General features: G+C 40.5%; 1 protein-coding gene across 2 annotated transcripts in view; it reads right to left on the reverse strand.

Moving 5' to 3' along the window:
* zranb3 (zinc finger, RAN-binding domain containing 3) overlaps positions 1–20011 on the reverse strand; it is a 119693-nt gene that overhangs the window by 12673 nt on the left and 87009 nt on the right. For both annotated transcript variants that reach the window (XM_041978486.1, XM_041978487.1), the window contains exon 18: positions 4183–4323. In XM_041978486.1, the coding sequence (XP_041834420.1) occupies positions 4183–4323 (141 nt within the window). The remainder of the gene's footprint in view (positions 1–4182; positions 4324–20011) is intronic.

Below are 20011 nucleotides of genomic sequence, written 5' to 3' on the forward strand. Positions count from 1 at the left end.
TATTTATTTAAATACTTTTGGTTCAAATTGTGTTTGTTTAATTTTTTATGGCTGCTTTGTAATGTTGATGTTTCAGAGTAAAATGCGATCCAAAGTCTGCAGAGTGTTTTTAAAATAGATCGAATCTACTTTGCTTTTAATCGCTTGACTTCCTGCCTGAATGATCCGCTGTGCTCGAGGCAGATGCGGTTTATAAGCGGCAGAAATAGAACAACCATGTGTTTTGGGGGAGACGGAGCGTTACAATGCTTCAGAAATGCTGCGCAGTGGGCCTGGTGGGCACATTGATTGACTAGAGTTGCTGTAATTAGCCACAACGCTTTGCAATGATTTGCTCACAACTTCGCTTTTGCAACACTTCTACTTTTGGTTTAACCGACGGGTAAAGTTTTACATATTAGGACATTATAAAAACAGAATTAGCTTCTTACAAGTTCTTAAAATAAGACAGCATCCGGTGAACATTATATATAGCCAAATGAAGCCAAACTGCAGAACCAGTGTGCAAAAAAATTAAATCTCACAATCAAACATGGAGGTGAAGGGATGATGATCTGGGTTTTTCTCTGCCGCCACAGGCCCTGGATACCGTGGCGTTATGGAGGGGACATTGAATTCCTCTGTTTACCAAAGTATTCTACAGTCACATGTGAGTCCGTCTGACAGCTAAAACTTGGCTGAGACAAGTAAAGCATTCACATGTAGATTAATTTGCAGGCTAATTAGCTCCCACATTAGCACCGTTAAGCTGTGAGCCACGTTCAACACAGAATGGAAAATAACAGGAAGTTACATCACTACGTACATACTCTGAAAGAAACCTGAAAATGGATGGAAAATGACCAGAGTTTTTCAGATATCACATTTTAGAAGTTAATGTAGACGTGTCAGATCTGATCAGTGGTTAATAAAGGTTTTCAGGCGTCTTAAGTAGATTTAGTTGTTTTTTAATTTTTACTTCACTACATTTTACAGCAAATACCTATACCTTCTACTGCACTATATTTCTATAGTGTGTTGTGTTACACGTTACTCTTGATGATCGCTACCTCCACAGGTACCACTATACAGTCAACTGCTGCAATGTAACCGAGAGGTCGGTGGCGGGACAAACATTTAGCAAAAACCACATCCACACAAAATTACTGATGCAAAGATGAAAGAATAATTTAAGCTAATCATTTAATCCAAGTAAAGTGAACTTAAAACTGTCATTTTTGTTGAAAATGAAAGGATTTTCTGGAGCATCATATCTAATTTACAGAATACTTAGATTTATTAAGTTAATTTAGGTGGTAAAAACTAAACGTTAACTCAAGTTTCTATAACTTTTTTTGAGTTGAGTTTGCAGAATTTTTTTGTAGTAAAGCCAACTTGTTAGATTTTATAGTCCATTTATGAACACTGTTGCCTGATTAGACTGGTCCTTTAGGCTAAGCTAAAAATGGCCAAACTGAAGGGAGGTTATGGAGAAAAAAAAAACAGAGGATGAACTAGGAGTGGTTGAATTTCAGGATCAAATTAAATGGCCAAATTTTAAAACAAATGATAACATTTCAAAACACATTCAGCAATGTGGTAATTTTATGGAGTCGTGTAGTAACTTTTATGGGTCACATTTTTATTATCAATATAGAGTGTTATATTCCATTAAATGTGTTATGTTGGATGCAGTAGACTTATATATTAACATTTGTTTATGAGGATTAGAGAAGAGATGACTGATTTTGAGCTTGAGCAACGAGACGGTATCCTGAAATCTATATTTCAGGGTCTGAGTATACCAACGTCAGCCTGGAAGCAAGCTAAAATACAATATGGCGTCTAAACAAATCAACATGACATCAGCTTCACATTCTCTGTAACATCCTTCAGGCACTTTTGTAGGTAACACTGGTTGTTGTGTATTTGTGTACACAAGTGCGAGGGAGTGTGCTTCCTTTAGGTTTCCATAGCGATATGACCTTCTGGGGTGAGTTGGCCATTGCATCTAAACGGGTAAATTGTATTATGGTCTATATTTACTGTATAAACACACTCAGCAGGCCTTTGTGCCTCAGCTGCAAGGCACATACAGATCTCCATGGAGACAGCTGAAGGAGAGAAAATGAAAATAGTCCGAATCCCAAAGTGCAAACCACATGATGAGACAAACCACCTTTATAAACAGACCCTGGAACCTCATCTTCCACCACAAACAAGACTGGATCTGAACAGAAAACAGATGCATGGCTTTCAGGAAGAACTGTATCCAGATTGGAAGATGTTAGATGTGGTATAAAATGTGTGAAATGAAAGCTGTGAACAGACTTTAAAGACCTGAGAGCAACATAACCTCTCCTGTGTATAACATCCACCCACGTTTTCCCTTTAAACCTTAAAACTCCAACCAATTTGTTGCTATTTTGGTCCACCTGTAGTTTTTTTTTAATGTAAAAATCCATGTAGAAATGCAACCCTTTAAATCCCAGTCACCATCCAGATGTTAATTTTCAGGACGTCAGTTGTCAAATTATGAAGCTAAAATGATGTCAAATAAATCTGTTAATAAATTTAGCACCATAAAGGTAGAGCTGAATGATTAATAGTTTGCATTAGCAAATCACAAAGTTTTATCATAAAGATAAAGCAAAGCACAAACATGAATCTATTTAAAAACAGATACAGAATAGATCTATTCTGACAAGGTACATGGAAGATGAGGGATAAAAATAGTCTAACACAAGGGATATTATATATTATTAGTTTATATGTATGTATATGGGCATGTGTGTGTGTATATATATATACATATTTTTTTTATGGACGCAGTATTTATTGATATGGAACTTTAGGTGGTATATATATCTATTAATTTGGATAATAATGTAGAATATGGATATAATGTAGTACAAAGATAAATATAAACAATGATGAGCAGAAAGGAGTGGGATTTCCAAAAAAAAGAAAAAGAGTATACTTCTTCCCACTGCATTTTTTAATTTCTTTATGATTTTATGTTGCAGTAATTCTTAATAATAATTATAAGTTTTTCTTTCGTCATTTGTTTGTTCTTTCATTTTCACATGACACGTCGCCTGATGTTAAGTTTTAAACTTGCAGCATCCACCGTTTTACAAATCCACCCCTTCAGATGTAATTTCTGTCGTCTTACTTGAGCAACAGTCATTTAAACATTTATGTGACATCTACACCCATCTGTGAAGTCTCATCGCATTTGAGGACAAATTTTCCATAAATGACCAAAACACTGAGACAAAAAACAGAAAAATAAAAAAAAAAAAAACGTCTGAAATTTCTATAGAAGTGAATAAAGACGGTTTTACTGAGTGAAGTCGCTCTAAATATTCTTAGAGTTCAGATCTCTAAGAGGCCAATTTAAGCTAGGGATCCTCAAACCTGGTCCTCAGGGGCTGGTGTCCTGTAGGTTTTAGGGCTGGGATATACTTGCTGTTAACGGCGTGTCCATGTAGGTATCATGGCTGTCACGCGTTTCTAGCATTTGTTTGGCCCGTAGGCCGCTCGCGTAGACACGGGATAACATGTTGCATGCGCAAGTTGCAGTATTGACTTGAACACTACAAGCACTCATAAACAAGAGCAGGAACATGACAGGTCCAAGGTAAACACAATGGCGGATAGTTTTGAAGACTTTCTCTCGGAACTTGTTTACAACTACCAGCATCTGTAAGATTTTTCCTCCAGGTTACACAGGGATAGACAAGTGTGTCAAGCAGTTGGCAACAGATTGGAAGTGTTTCGGGGGTTGATGCCCCTGAAATACAATGTGACCAGTTGATTGAATTTTCACTATTTCCAAGTCCAAGTGCTGAATATACTGCCCCTAGTGGTGACCTCCAGTACTGATTGTTTATGCAAGTTTATAAACAAGTGTAAAGGAACGTTGACGTGTACACTTGCATTCACAGCAAGTATATCCCAGCTCTTAGAGGTTTGCCTGCTGCAAAACAGTGATTCAGAATTAGACCTCAAGCTCATTACAAGTCTGCTAATTACCCACTGATTTGAGTCTGGTGGGTTGCAGCAGGTCCCCGGCCTTCGAGGAGCACGACTGATGATCTCTGATTAAAGCTATTTGATTTGTGGAAAGTTTGACAGGAAGTGGCTTTATCATAATTCTAGCTCATAATGGATCTAGCAGAGTTTTAAGGGTTAACTCACCTCTTTGAAGAAAATGGCATTAATGAAGAGACAGATTTTCTCTTTGTAAAGAAGTTTTCCTTGGTGACCAGTCGGACGCTGCCTCCCTCCTCTTGGGCCTTAGTCAGGGAGGCCTGGGCCACCTCATCTCTGCTGACGTACCTGCGAAATTGGAAAAATTGGGTTGTGAGGGAATAGAAGATATGCATGTTACATAACTAGAGAGCCTGATGATGAGAGCTGATTCATTTGTGGAGCATGGGGGTGTAGTTGCAAACAGATGGAATGAAAAACTCTCTCTGGATAGCAACATCATCAGAAATATATGAGAAAACATTTAAGGTTGGTCTATCATATCTGTGTTCTAAGTTATCTATTCTGGACTTAACCACATTAATGTAACAAACACCACCACCCACAGAGCTGGCAGAACTAGCACCAATTTAGCTTAAATGCTCCAATTCTTCTTTTAAGTCCTTATTTTCTTTTCAATTTGTTTATATTTTGTTTCTCTTCTTCCTGTAATGAATGCCATTACTAATGCTGCTGTTGCAATCTAATTTCCCCATAGGGATCGTCAATCATCAAATTTAATCCATCTGCTTCACCGCTGGTTTTTATGGCTCCTGTAACACTGATGCTAGGCATCGGAGTCAAAAATTGCATAGAATTATACATGCTGATCTGTCTATCTGTAAAAAAAACAGAAGAAAAAGGGAATTATAGAGATGTTTGTCTCCAATGAAAGGAAATTTTAGTGGGTCTAAAAGAAAAGTGAACAATCACCAGAAATCCCCAGGAAAAATAAAGAGTTCCCACAGAGGAATGAAACAGCCCTCTGATGGTCTCTGCAGAGCAATTATCCTTCCTCTTTCCTCCACAGGGAGGCTAGGGTCAGACTTGTCTACTAAACCTGCAGAAATTTAGTGTCTTGCTATTTCTACAACCTTACAGAGCTAAAACAAACCCAGACAACAAAACACCATTTTTGTTTTACCCTGAACATGCTCTACATACTGGAATAACAGGCTACTAGATATTTATTCCAAATGTAATTTAAATTTACCTCTTATTTTTCATTTTTACTATTTTCTGTTGCAACCTGTAAATTCAATTGATTTATTTGGGGTTCAAATAAAAAAATGGTCCATATTGGTAAATAAAAAAAAAAGTTTATAAAATTACTGTTTATGCCAAGGATGGGCAATGTTGCTGCAGTACTGCAGGTTTTAGATGTTTCCCTGTTTTAACACACCTAATTCAATTAATTAGTCATTGTTCAGAACTTGACAACAAGCTGTTGGAGATATTTGATTTGAACCAGGTATGTTGCAGCAGGGAAACATCTAAAACAGGGTTAACCAACTCAGAACCTCGAGGAACACTGTCCTGCAGGTTTTAGATGTTTCCCTGCTACAACACCTGAGTAAAACTGGTGGGTCATTAAGAGGCTAGTGCAAAACTTGACAAGCTGTTGGAGAATGACATCATTTGAACCAGACTTGTTTTAGAAGGGAATTATCTAAAACCTGCAGGACAGTGGCCCTTAAGGTCCGGAGTTGACCATCACTGGTGTTCAGTAAGTTTGTAAAGCTGACTTATGTCACAGCTGTTAGTCCATTCACTGGGGTTTTGCAAAACTCTTCCACCTCCTTCAAGTTGGATGGGTTTTGTTGGTGTACAGCAGGACTACTCAGTTCGGTCCTACGAGGGCAGCAATCCAGCAGGTTTTCCATGTATTCCTGTACCAACCCACCTGAGTCAAATTAATGAGTCATTGTGTAGAACCTGATTGGCTGTTAGAGCCACCTAATTTGACTCAGGTGTGTTGGTGCAGGGATACATGGAAAACCTGCTGGACTGCGGCCCTCGTAGGACCAAATTGAGTAGCCCTGGTGTACAGGATTAACTTTGTCATGCCACAGATTCTGAGTTTAATGGAAGTCTGGGCTTTGATTCGGTCATGGGAAGCAGTTCTAGTCAACAAGAGCCACAGTCCTGACAGTTTTAGATGTTTCTCTATTTTAAAACACCTGTTACAAATGAATGAGTCAATGAGAAGAACTTGATAAGCTGTTGGAGCCATTTAATTTGAATCAGGTGTATTAGAGTAGGAAAAAGTTTTTAAAATGAATGTTTAAGTCAGGAATGGGCAATGTTGGCCAAGACTGCAGGTCTCTAATTCCGGAGTTATCTACTCCTGGACTAGGTCATTCCAAGACATTTGGATATATTAACCCTCATACAAAATGTATACAAAATGCTACCGACTGAGCAGTGTGATGGTGTGTGAAATAAATGAGTGTTTATATTTATTCCTCATGCAAAAAAACACCCTGAAGCCCGATGGAAGACGCTGATACTCTTCATGCAGGGTATCTTATTTGCCAGTCTAAGGGTTTGTACAGACCAGCCATTAAAGAAACAGCTCTCCACAGGTGGACAAACCTCCTTGGAGCAGATGTTCAGCTGTTTCAGAATCCTGGACTTCAGCTTGACAGAGAGGCCACAGAGCCAAACTGGACCTCCATATTGCAGGATGCTTAGTATGGTGGTGCTGCAGAAACTGGAGGATGTCCCTGCTGGCTCCAAAAGACCTGAGCCTCCTAAAAAAGTAGATCCTCTGCTGTATTTTTTTACAGATGTAATCCACATGATGGAACTATGAACTATGAAAGGGTCCATGTGCACTCCCAAATATTTATATACATATTTATATATATAATAATAATAATAATAAATTTTATTTCAAGGCGCCTTTCAAGACCCAAGGTCACCTCACAAAAGACAATTAAAATCAGTTAAAACATAAAACAAAACATCAAAACAAACATCATGCAGCAGACAGTTAAAAACATTAAGGTGAGAAGGCCAGTTTAAACAGATGAGTTTTAAGTTGTGATTTGAATGATGGAAGTGAGTCGATGTTACGGAGTTCAGGTGGGAGTGTGTTCCAGAGCTGGGGAGCAGAGCGACTGAAGGCTCTGCTCCCCATGGTGGTGAGACGGGCACGGGGCACAGAAAGGTGAATGGAGGAAGATGATCTGAGAGTGCGGGAGGGAGTAGCTATATGGAGTAGGTCAGACAGATATGGAGGGGCCAGATTATGGAGACATTTGAAGGTGAAAAGCAGGATCTTGTAGTTGATTCTGAATTTTATTGGGAGCCAGTGAAGTTGTTTGAGAACCGGTGTGATGTGTTGAAAAGAAGGTGTGCAAGTGATAATCCGGGCAGCAGAGTTCTGAAGAAGCTGTAGTTTATGAAGTGATTTATCGGGGAGACCAAAAAGAAGTGAATTGCAATAATCGATTCTTGAGGTGACCAGACTGTGGACGAGGATAGCTGCAGCATGTGGAGTGAGAGATGAACGCAAGCGGTTGATATTTCGGAGGTGGAAGTAGGCAGACCGAGTGATGCTATTAATGTGTGAATGAAATGAAAGGGTGCTATCGAAAATGACGCCGAGACTTTTTACCTGAGGGGAGGGGAGAATAGAAGAGCTGTCAATGTTAACAGAGAAACTGTGAGATTTGGTTAAAGTGGTGGGTGTGCCGACAAGGAGAACTTCTGTTTTGCTGCTGTTGAGTTTAAGAAAATTAGAAGAGAACCATGTCTTGATTTCAAGAAGACAGTCAGAGAGGGATGAAGGCGGAACAGAAGAATTTGGTTTTGATGAGATGTAGAGCTGTGTATCGTCTGCATAAGAGTGAAAGTTGATATTGTATTTGCGGAAAATGTGACCAAGCGGGAGGATATAAATGATAAACAGAAGAGGCCCCAGGACAGAACCTTGGGGTACACCGGCTGTTACGGGGAGTGATTGTGATGAATGATCCTTAATGTGAATGAACTGTGTGCGGTCGGACAGGTATGAAGTGAACCAGGTAAGAGGAGTATGAGAGACGCCGATGGATGCCAGTCTATTAAGGAGGGTGCTGTGAGAAATGGTGTCAAATGCTGCAGTAAGATCGAGGAGAATAAGGATGGTGATGAGGCCAGAATCAGCTGCCATCAGAAGGTCATTTGTTATTTTCAGAAGAGCTGATTCTGTGCTGTGGAGTGGACGAAAGCCGGACTGGAAGTGTTCAAACAGATTATTGATAGAGAGGTGTTGGTGAAGCTGGGAGGCAACAACCTTTTCAAGGATTTTGGAGATGAAGGGAAGATTGGAAATTGGACGGAGGTTATTAGGGTCAGATGGATCAGCGCCAGGTTTTTTTAAGATCGGTGTGACGGCAGCTGATTTGAAGGCCAGTGGAACATGTCCGGTCATGAGGGAGGAGTGAATTATGGCAGTGATGTGTGGAGAGAGTGAGGAGAGACAGGACTTTACCAAGACTGTTGGGATCGGGTCAAGTGGGCTGGTGGAAGGTTTGGCTTTCCGAATCAGTTCAGATATGTCAGTTTGAGAAGGAAGGGTGAAGCTTGAGAATGAATGAATGATGGAGAAAGATGGAGGAAGAAAGTCTGCAGTGGAAGCTGCAGCTCCTTCGGAAGTGAGTTGTTGGTGGATGTTGTCGATTTTTGAAGTGAAGTAGGACAAAAGGAAGTTACAGAAGTCAGTTGAGTTGAGATGTGAGGGAAAAGAGTCCGGGGGTCTTGTAATTTTATTGAACAGAGAAAAGAGGGATTTGGAATTTCCTTCATTAGTGCAGATAATAGCAGAGTAGTATGCAGATTTAGTTGATCTAATGCAGTCTTTGTATAGAAGAATGTGATTATTATACATATCTTTATGGATACTGAGTCCAGTTTTCTTGGCAAGGCGTTCAAGCCGGCGCCCTTTAGCTTTGAGTTTGCAGAGGGAAGGAGTGAACCATGGAGCAGAACGGGAAAAGGAAACATGTCTGTGTTTGATTGGAGCAAAAGTGTTAAGTAGATTATAGAGGTTCTTGTTATAGTTACAGACTAATATATCTGGAGACGAGATACTGCTTACAGTGGGGAGGTTATTTATGGCAGATGAAAATGTATCCGGATTAATGTCCTTGATTTTCCTGAAAGAAATGTAACGGAGAGGGTGGATTTTGGAAAGAGACACACTTATGTTGAAAGAAATAAGTTTGTGGTCAGAGAGGGGGAAATGATGAGCTTTACAGTCATTAGGTGTTAAACCGGAGCAGCAAACCAAGTCCAGAATATGATTTTTACAGTGAGTGGGGAAGTTTATGTATTGATGTAGTCCAAAACTGTTCAGGCAGGACCCAAAGTCTCTGGAGAGGAGATTATTGCTGTTGTCCATATGAATGTTCAGATCGCCAAGAATGATCAGGTTTGGAGAGAGTGAGGACAGGTACGCCAGGATAGATGCAAAATCATTTAAAAAGTCCTTATTGGGTTTAGGAGGTCGGTACACAGTACATAAAATAGTTGGAGTCGGACCACATAGTTGAGACACTGTGTATTCAAATGAATTAATCTCAGGAGCTTCAAGTGGCTTTACTTTCCACTGCTGGCGGTGAATCATCGCGAGACCGCCTCCTCTACCTGAGCTGCGAGATTTCGATATGTAAACAAACCCAGGCGGAGTGGCTGCGTTGAGGTGGACAAAGTCATTCGGCTGTTGCCGATAGTTGCAGATAGTTTAATGGGTTTGTTATGTATAATGACCATGTTGTGTGGTCCCAAAGATGACCTCCTCTGTCTTGGTGGGATTCAGTATGAGGGCATTCTGGTCACACCACCGCACTACGCTGCTCACACTGTCAAAGAAAGTGTCTGGTTTCCCCTCCTCAGTCAACAGAACCACTGAGGTTCTGTCGACTGAGGAGTCAACAGAGATGACATGTGATATGTCAGCTGCCATGTATGAGGACCCATGGCAAGACTTCATGTGAGGAGCTAAATATTTTCTTTTTCAAAGGTTTACCTGATTGTAGTGTGAAACAAACTTAGATCGGCTAATATTTTGACCCCCCAATCGAACCAACTCCAGCAGACTTTTAAGTGTAAAAACCACCTTAAGCCTGGTACACACAATGATTTTTTTAATCTTATGAGATCTTTTATTTGGTTGAGACCTCACATGTGAAGATAAAAAAAATCAGGCATTTAACAGTTTTGATCACAATGTGTGAGGTGTGCTCCGATAATCTAATCACAGAACAACACACACATAACGATGCTGTCCCGCAACTCAAACACAATCTAGTCCTCCGAGCCGGACATCTCACGTGACCAAACATGATCTAACAAAAAAGAACCAGCAAAAAAAACAAAGAAAAAGAAACATAGCAACAACCGTCAAAAAACGAAGAAGAACAAACACAGTAACAAACAGAAAACACAACACACAGCATGGAAGTGGATATATAGGACGAGGGAATGATGGTGGTCTTGGGACTATTGTTTACAGAAAAAGCCAGAACTGGAAAAAATAACAGACTGGAGACGGCGTGAACACGGACTTTATTTACTTCCTTGTTCCCCAGCCAGCTCGCTCTCTGATTGGCTACATTTCGTACCACGTCACCATCCACAAAGTCACAATTTACGAATCATTGTCGTTCCTCAGAAATCAGCTCTGAAATATTGAACATGTTCAATATTCCTGATTGTCGGCTACATCCCATTTCGGAGCGGGTTATCCGGACAAATCTTCTCGTAACACCTCAGACCAAATGATAATTGTACAGATAATCTTATAAGAGTCAGGATAATCGGGCGTTTGCCATCCGTAGTTGGAAAGAGGCAAAATCTGGACAAAAACAGCCTGAAAATCTTTAAGTGTGTACCAGGCTTTAGAATTTGTGGGCTGCGAGGCCTTTCCAAACCATGTCCAATCAGTTTGAATTCAATACAGCTGGACTCCAATCAAGGTGTTGAACCATATCAAAGATTGTCTAGTTGAATTTATTTCGAATAAGCATGAAAGCAATATAAATCAAAAGACAAAATTTAATACAATATAAAAAAGTACAATTACATATTTGAAAGATGATCGAGAGAAATGGACAACTCCTGAGCTGAATACTTAAATGTCACGACAAAGGCTCTGAGCACTAGAGATATATCAGTTTTTCACTTTTTTTTTTTAATAAATTTGTACGGATTTCTGTAATTCTATGTGTGTCTTTAGCATAAGGTTGCAACATAACAGATGCAGTTACACCACCTCCTTTTGGCAAAAATGGTTTACTTTGGAGAAAGATAGAAGGAAAGTAGGAGGAAGAAAAAATGCAGGAAAGAAGGACAGAAGAAGGCAGAAAGTGGAAAGGAAACACATCAAAAAGAAGAAGTTTCTCTGGAAGCTGAGTGGAGATGAGGAAAAGGTAAGTCTCCATCAAACACAAGAGCTTCCTGTACTTCAAACGGCCGCGGCACAGAGACTGGATGAAATGAGATACCTTGCACTAAACTGGAGTCCAACTGCACTTCTGGGTGTGTGAGTTTATTTGCATTTTTTTTCTCATGCAACAAGGAGCTTGGGCAATAATCCTGTATACTAAGGTGGCTGCTGCAGCTTCCTGATGAATTATGCTTTCTGTTATGATTGAAATCTCTTCTGCCAATATTAACAAAGATAAGCAGGCTCACTGAATAAGTCCATATTTTTGGCACACACACACCTGTCAAGGGTAATCAAGCATGATTTCAAACATAAGTGGCCATTTCATTTATTTAAACAGTGTTTTATTGGTAAGCTTTAGCTACTAACAGCAACACTCTTTTTCTTTATGCTGTCAATTCAATTCAGCTTTATTTGTATAGCGCCAATTCATAAAAAAAATATCTCAGAGCACTTTACAGACAAAGTCAATTCATTGTGATCCAATCAGTAATCATATCAGCCATTTAAAAAAGAGGATTACCTAAGGAAACCAATGGATGGCATCAAGCTTGACTTTGATTCAATACCCCATCCTGAGCATGCACAGGGCCACATGCGACAGTTGAAAAGAAAAAAACTCCCTTTCAACATAAAAACCTCAGACGGAACCCAGCTCAAGGAGAGCGACCTTGACTAACATAGATAAACATACATGCTCTGTGTTTCCCTACTTTGACCCAGCTGTAGCGGACGGCCACGCCTTTTAAAATGCAGAGAATTCAATAGTTTCAGTGGATAACATCAAAATGTCTTAATTGAACCTGTACTGTCACCTCCACAAGTAGTGGTCAAATATCTCTCTGCTGTCAGATATCTGATGTGAGCACAGCATGCCGCGACGGGAAGAGAGGCAGGGCCTAATTAAACTTCATTAGTGAAGACCATAGGCAAGGCAGAGTTGCTTTAGATTTCATAAGTTGAATAGAAATTCCGATAAATATATTGATTATGAACAGCAAACACGGTGTTATGTAGTGTTACCCCTAACGTAGGCTAATGAAGCTTAAACAGTCTAAACACCTAAAAACCAACAACCAGGCCAGAAATCTGGGTGTAGTGATGGACTCAGGCCTAAACTTTGAAAAACACATGAAGGGAATCATACTTTCATCTTTAGTCGGCTTGATTATTGTAACAGTGTTTTTACAGGTTCTACCTAAAACATCAGTTAGACACCTGCAGCTTATTCAGAACTCTGCTGCTCCAGTCCTCACTAAGACTAAGAAAGTGGACCACATCAGTCCAGCTCTGAGGTCTTTACACTGGCTGCCTGTTTGTCAGAGAACAGATTTTAAAATTCTGCTGCTGGTCTATAAAGCTCTGAATGGTTTAGGACCAAATTACATCAGAGACCTCTTGACCCAGTATGAACCTACCAGAACCCTCAGGTCATCTGGATCCAGTTTCTTATCAGTTCCCAGAGTCAGAACCAGACATGGAGAAGCTGCATTCAGCTTCTATGCTCCACATGTCTGGAACAAACTCCTAGAAAGCCTCAGATCAGCTGAAACACTCAGTTTATTTAAATCCAGGTTAAAGACCCACCTGTTCTCTGCTGCATTTCACTAGTTTTTATTTAGAAGTCCAGATCTGCATCTGGTTCTTTTAAGCTGGAATCTTTAAACTTGATCATGTTTTTATACTGTCTTTTTTTTTTTTTAAACAACATTCTTTTTCCTTTTAAATTTCTTTTTAATGTTAAATTATTCTTCCTGCATTCTGTAAAACTAAATCACCTTGTTGATGAATTGTGCTATACAAATAAACTTACCTTGCCTAGGTTATCACCTACACACAGTAATGTATTAACCACTGGTTGCAATTCCAGATCAGCCTGTTAAAATATTTTTAAAAAAAAAGCAAAAGGCAACCGAGGAAGAGCGTTCTGGTCCGGTAACATCAATGGCACAAGGTTCACGCAGGAGTCCTGAACGATACCAAATAATTTAATACTAGAGTTTTGATAGTCGATTCACAGACTTGAACAGGAGTAGCTCAAGGGCTAGGTGCAGAACAGCGTGACAGAGGTGAGGCAGAGGAAGGAGGAGAGTCAAGTGGAGGAGCAGGGGAGGAGAGTGGTGTAGGAGACAATGAAGTAAAATGCCAGAATGCAAATTGTGTCACTGACACATTTAACTTAATAGATGTACATATTGGTGAATAATAATTTGTTGTTGTTTATGGTGCCTGTTGCTTGATTGGTCTGTTAATAATACCCCCTCGGCTACAAAATGTTGTAGGGGAAAAACTGCATGCTAATTTTATGATAGTAATGTGGTGGCAAAAACCAAGCAATATACCTAAAAAAGCACTGAGGAAGACTGCACGCTAGCAAATACATGTTAATGTTGTTCAAGTACTTTCGTACCCATTAAGCTCCCCTTGGCAAAGCCGCTCTGTTCAGAGCATCACAGCAGTCAGTCCATCATTTTGCTTGCTGTGATGCTGGACAGAACAAAGTTAAAAGAAAAAAAGATGTTTATTTCATCTGAATGAAAGTCAAAGTGTGAAAACAGCAACATATCATTTAATAGCAGCAGGTAGCTTCAAATTCTCTGTAAAAACATGAATCAGATCATTCTTATCAAGTGCATTTCCCAACCTGTCAGACATCCATAGCTTTGAAAGCTTTTGTAAAAGTAAATATTTTACACAGAAATGGCAGGGTTTGAGCAGCACTGACAAAACGCAGCATCAACTTGACTAAAACTGGAGCTTTTGGACGTGATTTTCTGTTGGTCTGCGTTTGATGCACAGCTGCAGGGGGCTGCTGCAGCGCCAGGTTGGCAGCAGGTAGCTGACAGTATACCATCAGAGCTGCACACAGCAGCCCGGCTCTGCCCAGGTTGGCCTGCGATTCAGCCCCGAGGCCAGACCGCTCAGCTGTGTGGAATCAAACTAACAAGCAACGGCTCCGCTCTTGTCCAACTGAAGCTGCTGTGATTGATTGCTGATCTCCTCCACCAGTCTCACAGTTGTAAAGCAGCAATCTTTTTCAGGGGCAGACAGAAAAAATTCTCAGCTGATTTGCTAGAATTGGAGGAAACTAAACTAAACTAAATCACTGAACTGCTAATTCACTTTTTAAAGTATACACCAACTAGCCATAACATTGAAACCACTGACAGGTGAATTAACACATATGACCTCCCAATGCCTTCCTCCCCAATCCCAAACCTTGAGTCCTGGCATTTATGTGCATGGTGATGACCCTTCCTGTCAAAAGGAACCTAACCAGCAGGGCAATATGACACACCACAAGAACCTATCAGGAAGAACCTATTAAGAAGCATGATAAAAAATACCAAAGTCCAGCAAACAGAGTACATCCATAATGTCAACATTCTCAGCAGGATGTTAGTGAGACTTTTCTGACGTCTGGAGCAAGTTGTGACTTTGTCCCAGTGCAATGTCCACTTTCTTTCACCACCAGTGTATGTCAGCACTTTTCTGGGTTTCATTAGAAAAACATGCTCTGGGTGTTTATATGTGTGTGCATTAAATCTGCAACAATGCATTTTGAAATATTGACGTAAACACTTTTGGTGGTGTACACAGAATCAGAGGGTTGGAAAAAGTACATCTGATTGTGAATGTCTCACAAATATCATCCAGGTAACTAAAAGAGAAGCTCATACAAAATATGGCACACTGCAAGAGCACCTATGGCAGATGTTCTAGGGATGTTTAAAAATTAGAAAAACATATTTTTGATATTATCTAGGGGTCCACTGAGGTCCCCCTTTCTAACCGGCAGACTCCATCTATCCATCCATCCATCCATCAATATTATACCACTTATCTAAGGTCGGGTCGTGGGGGCGGCAACAGGGTAACCCAGACTTCCCTCTTCCTGGCCACTCCTCCAGCTCATCTGGGAGAATCGCAAGGTGTTCCCAGAGCAGCTGAGAGACAAAGTCTCTCCAGTGTTTCCAGGGTATTCCCTGAGGCTTCCTACCGGTGGAGGAAACTCGTTTCTCAATGATCGACGGACACTCAGATCAATGAGAAAACACAGCTCTTTACTGAAATTGAAGGAGTTCCAACACTGTTGGCTGGCCTGTTCAACTGTCTTCTGGCTGTGCTGTGAACTCTTGCACTTGCAGTAAACAGCTGTGTCTTCTCATCGATCAAAGTGTCCGTCGTTCATTGAGAAATCTTTCTAGCAGAAATCCATTTCAGATCCTTGTATACATGATCTTTTTCTTTTGGTCACTCCCCACAGCTCATGAAAGAGAACCCGAGACACTTGAACTCCTCCACTCTCATTCCTGGAGAGAACAGGAAGGATCTAAGGCAAGGCTATTCATTTCGGTCCTATGAGGTTCGCAATCCAGCATGTTTTCCATGTATTCCTGCTTCAACACACCTGCATCAAATTAAATGCATCTAACAGCCAATCAACTTCTGCACAATGACTAATTGATTTGAGTCAGGTGTGTTGAAACAGGGATACATGGAAAACCTGCTGGATTACGGCCCTCGTAGGACCAAACTGAATAGCCCTGATCTAAGGACTGAAGGAATAAATGAAAGAAAGGAGGTCTTTCTATCTACTGATGATGGAGGTGTTTTTGCCTCCTCTGTGGACAGATGAAGGTCTTCTCTCAAATGTCCAGCTAGGAGAGCGCGGCAGCTTAGAACCTCCCACTGTGGAGGACTTGTGTGAACACCAACTGTAGAAAGAGTGGACCAAATGCTCCTTCACATCTCTGGTTTCCTTGTTTGAAAACTGTAAATCCTGAGATACTTGAACTCCTCCACTAGGAGCAGGACCTCATTCCTGACCTGGAGAGGACATTGTGGACCTTGGTTTGGGATTTGGAGGTGCTGATCCTCCTTCCAGTATACTACATATCATTGTCAGTATAGTGGAGCAAATGAGTATAATATATATCTTGCTTTGCCTTATCTGGCCAGAAATGGTCAAATCTGATAGATAATTGGATGCACTAATGAAAAGAAACAAGAAAAGAGATTCTGTAGTTACAGTGATATAGCTATGTTGCTAGCATCCATGGTTACAATCATATAGCCATGATGCTAGTATCCATGGTTACAATCATATAGCCGTGATGCTAGCATCCATGATTACAGTTATCCAGCCACGCTGCTAGCATCAATGGTCACATGGATATAGCCATGCTGCTAGCATCCATGGTTACAGTCATATAGCCATGATGCAGGCATCCATGGTTACAAGGATATAGCCATGCTGCTAGCATCAATGGTTACAGTCATATAGCCATGATGCAGGCATCCATGGTTACAAGGATATAGCCATGCTGCTAGCATCAATGGTTACAGTCATATAGCCATGATGCAGGCATCCATGGTTACAAGGATATAGCCATGCTGCTAGCATCAATGGTTACAGTCATATAGCCATGATGCAGGCATCCATGGTTACAAGGATATAGCCATGCTGCTAGCATCAATGGTTACAGTCATATAGCCATGATGCAGGCATCCATGGTTACAAGGATATAGCCATGCTGCTAGCATCAATGGTTATGCATACCAGGTTGATGGTCAATTCTCTAAGATTATTACTGATGTCTTTCCCTCCTTGGCATTGTCTTAACACAAACCTGCAACTGACAAAACTTCTGCTTTTTTAAGGTTCTCAAATTTAATTACAATTAAAGCTGCAAGCAGCGATGAAGGCCCTCGCACCTCTGGCACCACTCCGGCCTATTGCACCGCCACATCATGCCGGCAACCTCCCTCCCCCAGCACACTTGCTATCGCCTGCAGCCATAAGCTCACTCGTCCACTCGTACACATTCCAGTGTGGTTTTCTGCCGTGGGTTATCATTGTCTCCCCCTGACGATCACCTGGTACATCAGTGGGCCCAATAATGACATCAGAAGTGTTTATGACCATGTTATGACCAATGGTGTGAAATAAATACAGACAAAAGCATGCTATAAAGATCTGCATATATCAACATGGCCACTAGGTGGCGCTATTGTCTTTATTAATATACTAATATGTTTAGGTTGGGACTTTAATGACAACTGCCAAATATCATGCCCTTTGGTCAACCGGTTCCAGAATTATAGCCACTTCCTGTTTGATGGCGAAAGACTGAAACCTCACAGGCAGCCATTTTAATCATGATGGTGTAAGAAGTTTGTTATACATTCAGTCATGAGTTCATCAAGGATGATACTGATGACTTTGAGTAGGTTTTTAAGGTTTCAATGGTACAAAATGTGGTACTTCTTGTTTCCAAGGGGCGGGCTATGGCGTTGACAACATCTGGACATGTAGATGTTGTCAGCATGGAAATGGCATCATACATGGCCATTTTAGTTCAGATATGTTGTTTTATCTGTAAGTTATAACAATGTCATCTATCATGGCGAGATATAAAAGTTTGAGGCCATGCCCCCACCATGCCCTTTCTCCTTTGAGAAAGTTTGACCAGTTTTGATCACACATGCTTTCTGAACATCCTGAGCCATTTTGGTGTCAGTACGTTAATATTTCTAGGAGGAGTTCGTTCAAATGCGATGTCAGTAAAAAGCCAAAATGGCAACTTCGACCCAAAATGGCCGACTTCCTGTTAGCTTTAGACCTATGCCATAATTTCATTTTTTGTTCGCCCGATGATTTAGAACATGTGTACAAACTTTCATGAAGATTGATAACTTGCAGTGGAGGGACATCACAAATAGGTGGCGCTCTCATTCAGTTTTGGCTGAACAGTCCCGAGCACCCCAAATTATAAAATTTTTCGCATTCCAATGCGGGGGTAGGCAAAATTTGGTGAGTTAAGGCCCCCAAAATTGCATTTCATTGTGCGAAATAAAAATAATAATAAACGCTTGCATTTCAATAGGCCTTCACACCGCCTTCGGTGCTCTTTTTCAGATGCTGTTTCTGTATTTTAGTTCAGATTTGTTAAACTGATTGTCTATACGAGTCTTAGCTTTTGCAATTATAAAATCAATGTTTACATCTACACAAACAAACAAGAAAAACAACTTTTTTTGCAGTGATTGTAATGGCGTGTTGTAGGAAGCTATAAACCATTTCAAGAATGGCAGCAGCTTACAGTGGGCAGGATGCAAACTGGATTAAAAAACTCTTAAAATCACTGTAAATAACTGTGAGTGGCTTATGACGAAAACATATCAGTGTTGGAAACCCAAGCAAAATGCATTATGTTTGATGTATTTGAAAACTGAGCGTCTCAGAGCAGGGATGGTGAGCTACGATCACCCTGCTGAGCCAAAGCTGGAGCTTGATTGGTTCTGATTAGTGAATAAATCAAACAGGTATCAAATCAAGTCGGTCCAATTGCCTCCTACTCACACCTTGATTAGGTTCATGCACCCAAACGTGTTCCCCAGTTGAGAAAACACTCTCCTTCACTTATACCCACATACACTACCCTATAATTGGCAAACTCTCACTGCCTCTTTTCAAGCCAGCTGTAATTAGTGTGCCAGTTGTCAAAAAACACACATGTACACACACACACACAGCGTTCATCCCGTCCTTTATCATGCCTCAGCTAACCCTTTGATACTCCCACAAACATGCACACACACATTGATGGTATTCAGCCTTCCACGATGCCTGGGGCAGTTAGTATGTACAAATCCGCTTGTTTCTTAGTGGAATCTCACACAGTGCTTCATGGTTTCTGACACGTTGGGAACTGACTTATCTCTCGATTTCCACCGATTCAAAATACCAACTAGGCTGAAGGATGCACCTTGTTAAATTATATCATACTGATTTGTTCATAAAGTAGACATATTTTTGTTTCCTTGTTACAGTTTACCCATTTATTAAATGGCTGCAGATGAATGTGCCACAAATTATGTTTGGTTAGTGAACACAGTTTGATAAGGAAATAGAGAAAACTGGATCTTTGACTTCATTATTTTCTAGAATCAACATACTTCAGTCAGTTTTCTTGTATAGTAGTTGTAGTTATGCATGATGGAGGCTTGTCATGGACAATTTTATTTTTTTATTTAAAGGCAAGTTTATTTGTATAGAACATGTACAAGACAATTCAAAGTGCGTTACATAAAACAATCAACCATAAGTTTTTATTGGATTAAGCTTATCAACCAGATCCATGTTATAATGGAGACCTTCTCTGATATCACCATAGCAACTCTCTCATCCACTGAACCCGAAAGTCCAGTTTTTGTCAGGATTGTATTGAGACCATAATTTCCTCCTAAAGTTGTTGTTTGGAGGTCTACTGCCTCCCAACCCTCATAGATCTTCCTGTTAAGGATGCTACACAGGTTCTTAGTTGGGTTAAGGTCAGGGGATGATGGTGGCCCCTTTGCGAATTTAAAAAAAAGTTACATTTACACAACAGCGAAGTGAAAAATACCTCTGTGGAGACTGAAGACACAAATAAGGCAGGAAACACTGTAGTGTGCATGCCAGGCCTGTAGGGGGCGATGAAACTTTGCAAAGACACACCCAAAGCGTGCACCACATCCTCATCAGACCTAAAGACATAACTGCATGTGTGAATTGTT

Source organism: Melanotaenia boesemani, chromosome 24, assembly GCF_017639745.1.
Source record: "Melanotaenia boesemani isolate fMelBoe1 chromosome 24, fMelBoe1.pri, whole genome shotgun sequence".
Taxonomy (NCBI): domain Eukaryota; kingdom Metazoa; phylum Chordata; class Actinopteri; order Atheriniformes; family Melanotaeniidae; genus Melanotaenia; species Melanotaenia boesemani.